This window comes from Oreochromis niloticus, linkage group LG8 (genome assembly GCF_001858045.2).
Source record: "Oreochromis niloticus isolate F11D_XX linkage group LG8, O_niloticus_UMD_NMBU, whole genome shotgun sequence".
Lineage (NCBI taxonomy): Eukaryota > Metazoa > Chordata > Actinopteri > Cichliformes > Cichlidae > Oreochromis > Oreochromis niloticus.
In genome coordinates, this window is record NC_031973.2 from 3,682,648 (window position 1) to 3,699,013 (window position 16,366).

The 16,366-nt window shown below is 41.3% G+C and overlaps 1 protein-coding gene across 1 annotated transcript; it reads right to left on the reverse strand.

The window, feature by feature from the left end:
- Positions 1-6,306: 6,306 nt before the first annotated feature.
- gpr142 (G protein-coupled receptor 142) lies at positions 6,307-15,987 on the reverse strand. The gene is made up of 3 exons (XM_005453670.3): positions 15,817-15,987; positions 9,872-10,026; positions 6,307-7,880 (listed from the first exon to the last, which is right to left on the reverse strand). Exons 2-3 carry the CDS (start codon positions 10,008-10,010, stop codon positions 6,922-6,924), a joined length of 1,098 nt encoding a protein of 365 aa, XP_005453727.1. The 5' UTR covers positions 10,011-10,026; positions 15,817-15,987; the 3' UTR covers positions 6,307-6,921.
- Positions 15,988-16,366: the final 379 nt, after the last annotated feature.

Genomic DNA, 16,366 nt, shown 5'->3' on the forward strand with positions numbered 1-16,366 from the left:
GCCTGATTTGTATCAAATATTCTAGGATATTATGTAGCATGTTACACAGCTTTGAGCACAAATATCCATAAAAACAGGTTAGAAACAGCCTTCAAAATATTGTTTAATATTATTGAATCACATCCTAACACACTGAATGTTATCGACTCCCATCTGTTGTAGCAGCAAGGCTACAGCTGCACTGTAAATCAAACACATTAGCAGAACTTTAAAAAACGGCAAAAGTCGGGACGTGCTAGAAATGCGTGTGGATTAGTGCAGGGAACACTGGGCATGTGCAGCAGCGGCTACAGGCGAAAAAGAGAGTAAATACTGTTTTGTATAAATAACTCATTTGCAAAAGAAATTAAAGAAGCATTTAGACTCTTGATAGAAGTCATTATCATACTCTGTAAGTTTTGAAATACAAAATACACCTAAAATAAAAGTATTTTCTCACTTGTGGCGCCCTTCACAGTAATAAACATGTTTTTCTCCAGTGAAAGGCCACTCAGTTCTGTATGAGTACCTCACACCTTAAATGGCACCTTTTCTATTTGTTCCCTCTGAAAGGCTTCCACACAGAAGCTGTGAGCTCAGCCAATTTCAGCCCCAGCCTTCACTCACAGGAACAGTTTCTGTTTTATTGCTTTGTGGTGGTAGCTTCCAGGACACTGCCGCATTTTCCCCACTGAAAGCGTCCCTGAAAGGGTCACACACAGAGGAGACTTTATCTGGATTTGCTCACAACCAACTCTTAAGTCACTCTTCCACTGATAATTGATAAACAGACATTTTGAGTGAACAGCTGGTCTACCTGAACGCGTGAGTGGTGTGTAGAGACATCTAGTGGAGGATTCGAAGAATTCAGCAGCAGGTGGAGGATGCCAACACCTGTTCGCGTTTATTTCTACAAATCATCTTTAAGAATCTCTCCTCCAATCTCCTTTGTAGAAAATCTGAATGCAGTCCTGTGAAAAAAAAAAGTTTTCGCATCTGTCATGGGAAAAATGTACTTCTAATTAATTGATTAACTGTTCATCATCAAATGTTAGCGCCTCTGTAGAGGTTTTGGCAGTTTGTTGGTCTGAAGCATTCAGGTGTGTGTTAACACATCGCCACAATCTTCCCAGGAGTCGACATCCCAGCAAATTCACCCGAAGGTTATACTGTGCAATGCTCAGAGATACTTCAAAAACACAGGAGCTCCATCTCTGCAGGCTGTTAAAGTTCACGACGACACATTTATTTCTTTTCTGCAATATTCATTCGTCATTTCATTTTTAGCTTCTTGACCATCAAATGAAAAAAACCCCAAAAAACAGTAAATCCTGGTAAAGTTAATAAATAAAAGTAAATCAGAATTCAATAAAGACGAAGCACAGTTTCATATTAAATGGGGGATGTGATAAGCTGCCAGTTTGTCCAAATTTTGACAATTCGAGAAAAGCTTTTATTTTGCTGTCTGGCGATACCTCTGTTAGCCCAGAGAGGGCAGCAAGCTCATTTTCTACTCATTCTCAATCATTTTAATGCGGCTTCACAGATAAAAAGAGCTGCTGTGGTTAGCACTGCGGCCTCACAGTAAGAAGCTCAGACTTCCTCATGCAGTCCAAAGACGTGCATATTAGGTTCATTAGTGATTCTAAAGCACCCGTGGATGTGAGAGTATGAGGCAGACTGCCTCTTTGCAATGCCCTGTGACCAGTTAGGACCGGCGACCTGTCCTGGGTCAGGCTACAGCCCACCTGGAGCAATGAGCTCGCTTTATAGTTCAGAAAAAGGATGGACACTGATAATATGATGCATCCTGACTGTTACATTGTTGCAACTGCAACCAAAATGTCAACACTTTTATTATTTAAAGCCTCAACACAGACAGAAGCTAGAAAGTCTTAAAAGCTCTTTACCACTAACAGAATGTTGTGATGCTGCTGCAGGTGAGGAATGTGTATATATGTGCGATAATCAACCCTCTGTGATTCTCATGCAGTAAAAAACCTCTTTTGAAATCGAGCTGTTAGCGCTGACAGTACAGGTGAAGAATTAGGTGCATGTGAGGTTTTGGGGGAATGATTAAAAGACCAGTCCACACAGACTCTCGTGCTTGTAAATCAACTTCTGATGCTTCCTGCCTCATTTACCTCAGTGAGGCTGCTGGCTTCTTTATTCACCATTCTCATTCTCACTTTTCAGCTCCTCCATCTGGCTATCACTGATAGGAATTATGCTTTCAGTTTTCCATTCTCTAAAATTAGGTCCTTCACCTGGCCTTGGAACCAAACAGTTTTTCTTTGAGAGCTAAACTTCTCTTTGCTTCCTTCCAGCAGAGCCCTGGTGTCCATCAGTTGTCTGTTTCCAGATAAAGATCAGAAATATTTTGTTAAAGCAAATCCCTGCAGAGGTAGTGATGTATTATTCTTTGTTCTGGCAAGCCCCAGTTCATCACTCAGATTTTTTTCTCTTATTTCAACAGGATATTAAATCTGAAACCGAAGAAAAAGTCAGAGTGAAGACAGATAATGTAAAGACAGATTAAAATAATTATTCGGATTCACTGTGCTGGACTAAAAGATGTCCATAAAACCAACTTTATCCTCCTACAGTGTAATCACCTGGCATCTTCCTTTATTACTAATATGGTCAAAAGCTATTATTATTATTATTATTATCATTATTACGACAAGGCCAGATTTCAAACAAGTTCTTTTCGTCTGAATGTCCAGATTCAAATTAACACAACGTCCTCACCTGAAACTACACAATGGAAAATAAACAGCACCGATCCTTTGTTAAACCTTTATTTTCCCTCCATATGAAACTCTCCCCAGTGTTTACATGCAGGATCAATCTGCATGACAGATACATTTCAAACCAACATGCACTCATTATCTTTAGATTCAAAGTCATGGGCTATTTAATAAGTAATTTTTTCTTGAGTGGATGTTGTGTGGCAGAAACTCCAATCATCAAAGCATAAAATTATTAATTATGAAAGCCTGAAATCAGGTTAAATGCAAGCCTTTGCAATAGATGAGCATTTTTTAGCACCAGCAACCTCAGAGAAAAGTGAGTGAAGCGTCTCATGGCCAGCGTTACTTCCTGCATTGGTACTGAAACTACATAAAATCTGAACTTTTCCTGTAGTAAGTAAATTGGGCAAACTTCCTCCCTTTGTTCTGTAGTGTAAACTTCCTGTGTTTATTGCATAAGTGCGTCTGATAGGACGCCATCACTCTCTGCTGTGCTCTGTCTTTTCATTTGATTCCTTGTGACACCTGCTAAGCAACAGGAAGGGCTCAATGGGAGCAGAGTGGGGGGCCATCAGCAGGTGTTTGAACAGGCACAAAGGACAGGTGTCAGGCAGACAGGGGACGTGTGGCTCCTGGGGTTTACCTCCTCTTTAATGCCCTTCCCCCAGCCTCACTGCTCTGCTGCCTAATACGATCAGCAGCAGCTCTGTTTGAGTAAATCAAAGCCTGCTTGGACATCTTTGCGCCACATTATGTTTGATCATTCATCTCTGACTCCCACTGTCATCACCACCGTAAGGTTGCTGCCACCACACGCTCTCTCACACCCCCCTCTGTTGTTGTGAGGCAGCAGGAGTCATCTTCAAAGAAACCGTTCGTATCTGCATCTCCGTACGAACTCTCAGAACTCAGCGTGAGCCGAGAGCAGGGCCACATGAGTCGGCTGGTGGGGCGCTAACGCTGCGTCATGTACTGTTACAGTAAACATGGCGAAGACTGAGGATGGACGAGGGTCAGCAGGGGGCTTGGATTAGAAACTTTTAACCTGAAAGGATGGCCAGATGTACAAACCCAGTTTGCACATCTGGGATTTTGTATTAAGTGTAAATAAAAACAGAATACAGTGAGTCACAAATCTCCTAAACCCATCTTTTATTCACAATAGAGCACAGAACAGACGTCAAATGTTTGAAAGAAGAAAATGTTCCATTCCCAGAAAAGTATTTACTCAGTTTTGAATTGGATGGGAGCTGGATGTTTCAAAAAAGTTGGGATGGGGCAACAAAAAGCTGGAAAAGTCAGTGATACTAAAAGAAAGAGCTGGAGGAACATTTTGCAGCAAATCATGTTAATTAGCAGCAGGTCATTAGCATGACTGGGTATAAAGGAACGTGTAAGAGAGGAAAAACTGCATCTACAGCTTGCGGAACAATTTAAAAAATAATGTTTTTTGATGTAAAATTGCAAAGACTTTAAATGTCCATAGTAGACAGTATCAGCCACAGTACATAATATCAAAAAAATTCATTTGTCTGTGAACAAGAGAAAAGGCCAGAAATAAACCCTAGATATCCGTGATCTTCGGGCCCTCGGGCAGCACTGCATCAAAAACAGACTCAGGCTCAGAAACACAGCTGACCATGTCGTCCACAAATGCAGGTTAAAGCTCCATCATGCAAATAATAAGTGAACATGAATGTTCCAGAAACACTGTCATCTTCTCGGGACCAAAGTTCATTTAAAACGTACCGAGGCAACATGGACACCATGCTGTCCAGACTAAAGAACAGGGGGACCATCCAGCTTGTTATCAGCACTCAGTTCACAGGTACGGGGCTGCATTAATTCCTATGTACATCTGGAAAAGCACCATCATGGCTGAAATGTATATACATGTCACTGCCATCAATTCAAAATATTTAGGAGTATATTTGGGTTTATGAAGTTTGCAAATCACACACTCTGTGTTCCTTAGGTCCATGTAAACTTATGCATTATTTTACTGCTTCTCTTAAAATAAAAAAAACACTAAACCATGAAGAATGTAATGAATGAATGAATTGTCATTTATCTGTTGGTATGATTTGATAATTACTGATATTTAGAGCGGTTACACTATTTATGTTGACCACACATGTTCAGCATAATATCGTCATAATCACTACTGCAGATACAGATACCAGTGTGGTTGTGTTTGAGTCATGTGACTGCTCTGTGCTCCTTCCAGTTGTGGTTAAGCTGTTTGAAAATATGGGTCTGGATATGGTACTCTTGGACTTTTGCACAGTACATCTCTCTCTCTCTCTCTCTCTCTCTCTCTACATATATATATATATTCATATCTACAGCTCATCCATGACTCATCCATCTCTGTTTGAATCCAAATCATTTTTGACCATCAAAGAAAATCCAACCACAGGAAAAAACTATTCACCAATACAAATAAAAAACTGACAAACGCATTAAGTTACACTAGTTGTTCTCATCTCTGAGCTCACTCCATGGAAACTGATATTTAACGTGCAATTCTAGGACACTTATGGTCTAAACTAGGATGAAATGAGGCTCCAGTGTTGTTTGATGTTGAAAGCAGTGTGGATGACCAAAATGATTTGTTCTTTTATATCATAGTTTGCATATACAGGTTGGAGCTTCTGAGTCTGCAAAGTAGAAATGTGCCCTTTTGGCAACTTGGATGCTAAAATGTTGCTGCCCTCACCATTCTGCAAGAGAAATACGAGCCTGTTAAGCTAATTAATCATATTTAATTATTATTCAGTACCAATTTAGCTGTTTCTAATCAGTGCCGTCCTGCAGTAGGTTTACTTTAACACAGAATAGACGGTTATATGACAGCTGTGTCAGAGTGAACTGGTATGACTGGAGCTGTGTGTGTGCAGGGAACGAAGGCTGCTGTCACGCACAGCGTGCAGTCCACACAATCTCACCATCGCAAAAACACATCTGTTTACATAAATGTCCAGGGGAAAACATCCCTCGGCTCCCTCATGATAGGACTTCAGTAAATAGTTTTGTGATGAGTGCATTGACTCAATCACGTATTTGAGGTCTTAATGAACACAACATAAAGCTCATTTGTAAATTATGGTAAATAACAAAAAGGGCGTGCAGTACCTCTTGATCGTTTAAGTCAGGTCTGCCCGGCAGTCACGTCTACTTTCAGAAAAATAAGACGCCTAATGCTTTATTTCTAGGCTTTACTACTGACCACTAACCAGTGGGGGATGTCTCAGTTTTTATATACAGCCGATGTTTAATATATACTCTGTCATTAAAAATGGACTACATGTAAACTCTGAGAGTAGAACTCAATTCTTTTAAGGTCAGCAACAGTCTTAACTTGTGCATATTTACAATTAGATGGTAGAACAATTGCAACTGAAGCAAACTTTTTCATTGTTTGGTGGAAATGCAGTGGGTGTGCGTGCAAAAGAGTCCGCACTTTCTTGTGAGTGTAGTGTTTGTGTTAGTGCAGACTATCAGTGATAGTCGTCTATAAAGGAGGCCCTTCACTCATGTGGCTTAAAAAATTGAGCTTTCATTTGAGGCTTTATCAAGTTGGATGGTTTTTAATGCTTCGGAGAACAGTGCAGAGACAGAGTACTGTCACACTGCCTATTGATTCACACAGTATCTTTATACAACTACAGCAAAAACAGTTTATTCCACATTATCACTCTTATTCTGACATCTTTGCTGCATCCAGAGTGAATGTCACACCACTTTGCATGACCGAAGGAACAGCAGCGATCACTGATTGCACTTAATATGCAAAAATTCTTTAATATTAACATGAATCTACATCTGGGCTTACATAATTGCTCAAAAAGTGATTTTGTCCTTCTGTTTTTTTTTTAATAAAAATATAAACAAATCAGTCACATTGCTACCATGTATGGAAAAAAATCTACTTTTATTTCCTCAGATTCTTCTCAATAAAAATAAATAGGCTGTCACGTTATCTGATTTACATGGACAAACAACACGAGGTCAAACACTGTAAGACAAAAATCATGCTAAGCCGCTATCAGGCCCTCTGAGAGCGCCCCAGGGCCGACTGGTCACTGCCCACTGTCGTAGCTGGAACACAGTACGCGTCCCTGGGGTGAGGAGTGCGCCGGGACCGTGGGATGATGGGTGTTTTGGATTAAGGGGACAAGTCACGGGGTCATGAGGGCTTTCTGGCCCCATGAGGTGACAAGGGGGTGAAGTCCCGCTGAAAGCGCTTGCTGTTCCCACTGTACAGAGAGGAAATGGAGGCGTTGGTGGGGACCTGCTGCTGGGGCAGAGTGCGGCGAGAGTAGAGCGGCGACCCCCTGAGCAGTACGACATCCCGCACGGCGCTGCGGAAAGGCTTACTGACAAAGCAGTAGAGGAAGAAGTTGACTGCGGTGTTGAGCATGGCCAGCATGTTGGAGAGGTCATAGGCCAGGTGGATGCGCCAGTCTCGATGAACAGTGGACACATACAGGTGGTAGATGACCACGATGGTTCTGGGCGCCCACAGGACCGAGAACACTGAGGTGATGGCCAGCAGCATGGCCGTGGTTTTCCCGAGTCTTTGCAGTGGCACCGACTTGGTCCCCTGCTCCTCCTGACAGCGCTGCTCTCTCTGCCTCACCCTCAGTGTGTGGATTATCAGAGAGTTCAGCACTAAGAAGATGCTGCACGGCAGGAAGTAGATGATAGTCACATGTGTCCATATGAGGACGCCGTCCAGCGCTGTGGGCGAATGGCTGTCCCTCCACATGTCTGACCACCAGAAGAAAGGCACGCCCGATGCGATCGATACTGCCAGGACCACCGCGATGATCTTCCTGGCTCGTGCCGGGTAGCTGATCTGCCGGTGGAGGAGGGGGTGGCACAGCGCCACGTAGCGGTCCACAGTGAGCGGTACGGTGGACCATATGGAAGCGTGGTTGGCTGCAAACTCGGCGACGCTGACAGAGTGCAGCAGGAGTGCGGGGACATCCCGGTGAAAAACTGCCGTCTCCAGCAGGAAGCCGACGAAGATGATGAAGAGCTGGGAGAGAATATCTGAGGCTGTCACTGCCAAGAGGTAGTAGTACAGAGCCTTCTTAGTGCGGGACGCCAGTCTGCACAAGGCCACTGCTGTGAGGATGTTTACTGGGACAAACAAAGAAGCAGAAATGAGATTAAAAGGATAAAAGTCATGAAAACAAAAGCTCTTTAAACCTGTAGTTTGGTGTAGATTAATAAACCTTTCAAGAGGTTTTTATTAGATTTGACTGGTGATACTGGTTATCAGTTTTATGTCCCAGTGAATACTGAAATAAAGCAACCTAAGGATAATGGCCCAAATAATAAACCCAACAAGGTGTTCTGGCAAGACTAGATCCTACGAGGATTTTGGTTTAGCTGCATAAAGAAACCTGTGAAATAAGAACAGTTCATTACATCTTTTTCTTAAAAGGCAGAGAGAACAAGCGCTGCACTGTGCTGCATGTCTGCACAGCTTTCAGGGAATTTGAGGGGAAATTCAATCATTATTTGGCCCATTGTCCCGAGTTTAAGTCTGAGACTTAAACCCAGGGGCTTTTAGTTTTTGGACCTTCTAATTCTGTTTATTATTAAATATTTTCTTTTTGATTCTTAGTTTGCGTGTTGTTTACATTTGTGGCAGGGGCTCCTTGTGTATTTCCTCATCTTCTGAGTCTTTAGTTCTTAGTTCCAGTTACTGTTTATATTAATTAATTCCCTCAGTTTTCCCTCGTGTGTTTTCCTTCTGTGCTTTCATCATGCTAAGTTTACTTTTGTGCACGCATTTGACTGCTTAATTATTACTTTCTTCATGTTTTACTTGATGTACTGCTATTAGTTGTCTTCTGTGTCTTAAAATGTTCAGTTTTATTCACTAAGATAGAGTCCAGGGTCCTCAAGCTCCCAGGCCTCTGGTGGAGGACCCAAACCTGAAGGACAAGCCAACACTGCAAGTGGAGATTTATTTTTTTATATCAGCTGTTTGCCTTTATTTTTGGTTAGACTTTTACCTGCTGAAATGTTGCCTTTTGTTACTTCATTTCGCTAACAGTCTGCATTTGGGCTCTCATCTTGTAATTCATGACAGCATCTTTGTTTAGTATTTTATGGATATTCGTAATGAAAGCAAAGAAAAATAAATTTTGGCATGGCAGTGTCCTTTGGGAAGGATAAATACAACCAAGTTAAGGCCTCACACAGGCCTAAAGAACAGTTGGTGATGTCAATGAAAGGTCAGTGACAAAAGCGCAGTATTTAATCTATGTAGCATTTGACTGTGAGTTTGTTTTCATTAGTATAAAATCACATAGTAAACATTAAATCAGCCCAAAAGTTAATTAAATCAATTTGGCATTGCAGTTTCCTTGAGAGACTAAATTATTCAGACGGATCACATTAATATTTAAACGTCACAGTTAATAAAAAAAAGCATAAAATCTTTCAATTTAAATCCTTGTTTTGAGTTTCTGCTTCTGCTTTTTAAGGTAAGTTTAAAAAAACGTGTTACACGACACTGATTTTATTGGTCTCTCTGCACACCGTCGGACACACAATCTCCTCTGTACTATTTCATCTCAGACATCTTGTCAGCAGTAAGATATTTCCACTGTAGCTATTTGGATCATAGTTTTCGACCCTCCAGGATTGCAGACGTGGGCTCTTCGGCCCTGAGAGTTTTTCCCTTTGGGAACAGTTATGTGAAACAACAAAGCGGACATCTGTATGCTGTGGGGATGTGGCTGCTCGTCCCCAACACCATCAGATCCGAATCCCTGCTGGATCAATTCCACGTCATCACTGAGTTGTAAAAGTGAAACATGATAATGAAGACGTAGTTGGCGTGAGTGCTGTCTGATAAGACATGTAAGACTTGGTCCTAACATGGTTGGCTGGAGTGAGGGATAATAACTGGGTAAATTCCCACACAACCTCATTATCAGCTGATGAAATTAACATAAACTGTGAAAACAGACATCCCTGAGTGTATTATCCACTATCCAGTCCCCATTAGAGAAGCATTAATGTACCTCTAACTCACATTTATATTGATCTCTTGAGTCATGTGCGATTCCCTGTTTTGTGATCAGTTTACGTGCTGGCTCGATTCAAAAGTGTACCTGGTACTCCGATGCAGAGCAGAATGCTGTAGTAGATGACGGGAATGAAACCCAGGACACATTTGGACTTCTGCAGCTCCTCGGGTTTCAGGCCCAGCTCCTGGTTGCCGGACGCCGTCACATTGGGCCAGTTGATCATGACCTTGGCGGGTCCCCTGGTGAAGTTAAAAAGAGAGAGTTATGTTTGCAACTGATTAGCAAGGAGAGCTTTACAAACATCAGGTCACTACGCCACAAAAAACAAGTTCAGTCCACTTTTTCAGCACATCTGGGGTTGATGCACTTCATAAGCAGACCTTATTTCACCCCCATCGAAAAGCTCAGTTTTGAAGTGCATTCAGTCACAGATTTTGGAAGACGTATGCAGACCCTTGGAGACCACTGTGAACATGTGTAAACCAATTTCTCTTAAAAATTCCCTCCTGGAGCTCTTTGTGCTAGAACCAGGCTAAACTGGTTATTAAAATGTAACCCACCCACCCCTCATGTTATTGAAGATCACCTAGCTGTTGCTTCTAAAATGAAAATTCATTTTATTTCTGCTGTTTTTTTCTAGAACATTTGATTGACTAAAATGGTCATGACTGACTTACACAAGCTAGACTATTTTAAAGAGGAAGAGTGTCTTTTTATTTACAACCAAATTCAGATTTAAAGACACATCTCTGTCTAAATGTGTCCCCAAGGCTCCACTGGGTGACCTGTTCCTACGTATCCATTAATCTGAATTAACTAAGTTAACTTAGTTTATTTTCAATACTCACTAGAGCAAATCTTGATTCATCCACTGCTCAAAATTAGTCCTCAACACACACTCCATTTACTGCCAGATGTTTTATCAAGTTACTGTTCTGTAATTGGAAAATGTGTGGAATTGTTTTTCTTAAAGATTTACCAACTTTCTGTGAGAGCCAAAGGCAGTTTGCTGTCACACAGTTTTAGACACAGACTAAAACCAACATACGTTGTTGGCTTTAGTCCTTTTCTGTGTTTTAAACCTGCCATCTGTGATACTGAGCAGTGGCTCCACAGTGCAGTGATGTGCACAATCACCCAACAAGTGAAAGATCCCCAGTTTGATCCTGGGAGGAGATACAAATTCCTCGGGGGTTGTGTCAGGAAGGGCGTCCGGTGTAAAAATCTGTCATATGAAATATGTGGAGCTGCCTGAAGCTGTAGTTAAGAGTGTGTTGGTGTAGAGTATGTTTCTGAATTCTTACAATAAGTCTGAATTTCATGTTTTCAAGTTATTTTTTTTAACAAATTGAGTGTCTGAGACAAAAAACCTTTTTTTGTAACAGAGTTGACGAACCTCAGATTCAGATGATTGTTTTTTACTTGATAACACTACTGAAAGCTGCAGAGCCCAAGCGAATGAGATTAAACGTAACGCAGACATTGATGTTTGCAATATGGACGACCTTGAAACTCTTCAGTATGGATCCCTGATTCTAGAAACTAAGAAACTGTATTCATGTTATTTTTCTAACCCTAACCTTTGATATAATCTGGTTTACATGGATTTGGTTCGGAGGAACAAGATGATGACAGATCTTCGTTTGCGGACGATGCACCGCTCTGAGTTGCTCGGTGACGTCTGATAAACAATGTTTGCTCAGCCAAACTGTTTCAGAAATAAACCGTGGAAACAAAAATATGCCAAAGCCACTTAGTTTGGACTCAGTCAATTAAACTGCAGGTTCACAACAACAGCAGATGGGCTGACAGCAATGACCCTTCCACTCTCCCACCCCTACAGGTCATTATCTTCCCGTCCCCAATTTAACCTTTTCACCTGGGCGCCAGCCATCCTGTTTTTCTCCATCTGCCTGCTTTCCATATTTACTTCCCTCATCCATGAGGCAATATTTGGACTGCGTTATCGCTCGAGCTTTCAGTGACAAACCATTTGTAGTTGCTCAACCAACATAAACATTATCACAGAGCCACAATCACCCCATTTGTCAATGTTTTCATGATGTAAGCGGGACAATCACTATCACTAACGTGTAGTCATTTTTAAATTACTGCCCTTGCAAATGCTATTTATGCACCAAAGCCCTGCATATGAACTATATGACTGGCACATTTTATGGCCCGTAGCAGGAATATGATCGTAAACTCGAGGAGCATCGAATAGCTCAGTGCACAACAGCTTTAATTCACCACAGCCTGATAAACCAGCAGGAGAGAAATGCAATCATGAAGATCAATGATGTAAATCACGGTGTACAAAGGAGAGAGGTCAACATGAAGGAGGCTGCCTGATGCCTTTCTTCTCAATAGAGTCTTAAATTGGTCCCGCGGGAAACTCACCACAAATCCTCCAAACTTCACTGATATGATGTGAAAAGTATTTTCTGAATTAGTGTCTTAGTTTAGACATTAGAAGTATACCAGACCCCACTCCACAAACTACTATGGACTGACTGATGTTACCTTTAGCTGCGGTGGATGCTGTCACACCCAAACCGTAATCTTAACTCGATGGAAGTATTAGAGTGTGAAAATTAAACCAAACGAGATTTGGGAACAAAGTAATCTCTATTTAACTCCAGATGCTAGCTTTATAATAATTCTGTTTTAGGATAAGTTATGTAGTTTGTTTCCAGATGGCTTGATATTTTTTTAGTTGGAGCGTCCCTTCTTTCACCAACTCTTTGGTCACTAGAAGTTGGGGTGAAATTTTAGACAACAGGGACAGAAACAGTTTATATAGTTTAAGCACCAAGAGCCATTTTTTGGCATCTGACATTTTCTTTTCTTTTATCAAGTAAGTAACAGCTGGTTGGTACATCACCTTTAATCACCACACACAGCATTTGACAAACGTATGAGATGTTTTCATTAAACAGCCAAACAGCAAGCATTAGCTAATACTTGTGTTTAAAGGCAAAGTTCCTGGAAAATAATCAAAAATGATATTCGTGTCTTTTTAGTTCAGTACTGATATATGTAAATATAATACTAAATGTGGAATCTTTTATTAGGACAGCATTCTTTCAGTCTCATCAGCGCCCCCTAGGTGAACTGCAGTCATTTTTTAAAATTGGATCAATATGAAGTGAACAGTCTATGACGGGCTCTGGCTGCTGTCACAACCCTTCGTAATTGAAGGGCAGTCTGACAAGATATTCTTAGCTTTAGATGTCAGAGAGCCGTCCGTGATATAATCTGTACTTTGTGAATGAGATTGGGATCAGGCAGGATGCTGTTTAGTGATTGTCTCATGGTGGAAATCAGTAACTGGAGATTGTCCTGGTCCCTGTGCGATCCATTGGGTTTTTATTTTATTTTATTTTATTTTATTTCATTTTATAGAAGTTTCTGGTTTCCTTCCAGTGCCATGTGTGCTTTTGTTTTACGTCTTCCTCATCTTTTCAGTGACTTCCTGTATTATTTGGGTAATAACATTTGTGCTTCCCTTTCATCACTTCTTTATGACACCCTCATTAGTTTCACATTTGCTTTATTGTTTTCACGAGTGTCCAGTCAGTCCTGTGTGTGTAAATACGATCATGCTTGCTCTTGTCACTCGTCAGTTTGTCCTTCTGTTGTTTGTCCTGCTACTCCTTCCCCTTTTCCCCCTGTTTTGCTTCACTAGCCCACCGGACTTTGTGCATCTTTATTGTTTTTTATATCAGCCGTTAGAGGCATGTTCTTTTGTTTGTTTAACCTACTTCAGTGCATTTGGGCCTTCTCTCCAGCGAATTACTCACAGAGATACGCACATTTCATCCACAACCTACAACATGATATTATAACATCACCTGAAGGTCTTTCAGTCACCTGCTAAAAAGATCTATGAGAGTCTTAAGTTAAAACTTAGTGTTAAACTACATTTATTTACACGTAAAGGGATATAAAACAGGTATTTTACAAATATATTAAAATCCTTAACTCTGAAGCTTCTGTAAATTTATAGCAAAAGAGTAAAGAAAACAAATATGAGGATTTATATGTTGTACTTATATGACCAAAGGCTCCAGAGTATTTGGGTTTCAGAATTACATTTAAGTAGATTTAAGTCCAGGCTATAAATTAAAAGCTGCATCCTCTGACTTTTCTCAGATTCTGAAGTAACAAAATAGAATCATTACAACCCTTTTTTGTTTATAATTGGAAATATTCTCTTATGCCATTCTTTGTTATGGAACAGCTTCCCACGTGCTCAGATAGGATGTCTTATTTAGTATTAATAGATGCTCAGCTCCCATAGGAGGTGTAAGGTGTATGCAGAGACGCATTCAGTGTTTGACCTCAGACAGGACGATACACCGTCGTGCATGTTTGCCGCAGCGGCGCATACTGAATAATATGGTGGCTATAAAAACAAGAAAAATAGCAACAAAATGACAGTTTTTATTTTTATTTGTCTTTTTGATCTTATTGTTTTGTGTTTTAATGTTGGGTTTGGCTTTGTTACCTCAGGGCCACTGTATCGTAGTTCAAAAATGTAGTGTTTTACTGGAAGAAAAATCTATTTTCTCTCATTTGTTTTGGTTCATTTTATGTTTAAAAAATGACTCAAGTTATCGCTAAATCAACTTTGTTTTGTAATGCACACCATTGTATTGACATTGTGTAATTATTTCTATAAAAGCCCTGACATTTTATCTATTTACTTACTGATAGCGGCTGGAACTGTTCACCATCAAAGACATGCACAGAAGACCGCGCAGCAGGTACAATTTTACACTTCATCACATTTTCCACATCAGAGCTGCATTCTGACAAAACATTAATGTTTGCTATTGCAGAAGTACTGTTCCTAAATCAAATGGAAACTACAGTGTAATATCACAGATTAAGCTGAATAAGCTGCATATGAAAAAAGGTGAAATATCCACTGTGGACCCACGAGACTCACTCGGTCTTATCTACTAAGACACCTGATCTGTTTCCTCGTGAGCTGCCTGCAGCAGCAGCAGCGGGAAAGATGATCGTCATGAAGGTCGAGAGGTTGCCAGAAAAACATGGCACAGGGGACCGTAATTACTCCGGGCAGTCAATAACCCAGCAGACGTGTTATACGCCAGCCAAGGACCTCTTAAATCCTGAAGCTTGGAGAGTTCTGTGTCTCCACTCCCTTAGAAATTTCCCGTGCAGACATTCACATCTACACCTCGTGTCCCGCGGGTGCTATTGATTCTGGAGGTGGGAATGCAGCTCAGAGTTTTAGAGGTGTTTTATTAAATCCTAAAATTTACAGTCTTTTCAGTATGTCAGCAGCACAGATGGGACAGTAGAGTCAGTGCACGTCAGAGGCATGTTTCTGATTAAGGCTCTCTTTTTGAAGGGAGGCAGTTTTCCCAGGATCCAAATGCAGCTGGAGCTATCGGAGCTCTGCGGGGGGGTTCAGTGCCCAGGAAGCTGAAATGAACTCTATCTGTACTCCTCTTAATTATTCATCAAGAGACACCGCACCTGAAAGAGCAGCGCATGGAGATAAAGGGTGCTGGCAGCATAACTGCACTGCAAACATATCAGGGTTTCACGAGGCAGCAGGTCTGAAGATGTTTGGTGTTTAAAATCAGGAAAAGGATTTTCTGTGAAAATCAGAACCTTACAGGAAGCAGTGGAGAGAAATCTCCCAGCTGTTCTGATCAGGAGCACAGCTGCTGCAAGATCCTGAGCTATGGTCACCGCTGTGGCTGTTAAGAAGATGGAATCCAGAAGAGCATTCTGGCAGCAGAAATAACAGGCACGTATGATGAAAAATGCCTGCTTCATAGCAGATTAAGGGGTGAAATAACAAGAAAAACACTTCAGGTCAAAGCCAAGTCAAATGACTTCATAATAACTGCACTTTGATCCAGCATCTGAAGTTGGAACAAGTCTAATTGCAGGACAAACAGAAACCTTTATCCTGTTACAACATACTCTGCACAAACAGTGAACTGTAGGGGTTTTCTTAGGCTTAGTCTCATCGTCAGCAGACTTACCTTCACATCCAGTTTTCAATGTGGATTCTCCACCTGGGGTACAGCCGGTCCTCTGCACTGTCACTCCCCCCAGAGGCTCCTACAGAGTCCCTGCTGGACAATCCGGTTAGGAGACGAGGAGGAGGAGGAGGAGAAGAGTCCAGGCAGCCGGTACATTACTGCTATGAGTGAACAGAGTGAGAGAGGGGAGAAATGAGGAAGAGGGGAGTGAAAGTAAAGGGGAGGGTGAGGGAGGGAACTGATGTATGAAGGAGGCAGGAAATGGATCAAAATAAATTGAGAGGGTGCGGGGAAAAAAGATGGAAAATCACAGTGAATCCGAGTGGGAACAAAAAGTGATCATTTCTCATGTTGGAGCTTCTCGTCGGGATTTCGGTGTGAAGTGTGTTCACACTGGAAATGTGACAAACTAAATAAGCCGTCAAAGCTGTCTGACTGATCCACATTCCAAAGTATATACCAGCAACATGAGTGACGACACGTACAGCAAACTGGATGTGAGAATGTGAAACATTTCCAAGCAGCAGCTACGTCATAAACACTAAATACT

Bases quoted from the DNA above. Each gene is read 5' to 3' on its own strand.
- gpr142 (XM_005453670.3), bottom strand. From the start codon at position 10,010: ATGATCAACTGGCCCAATGTGACGGCGTCCGGCAACCAGGAGCTGGGC. The intron at 7,881-9,871 runs GTACACTTTTGA...TGTTTGTCCCAG, and splicing joins GCTCTGCATCGGAGTACCAG to TAAACATCCTCACAGCAGTG.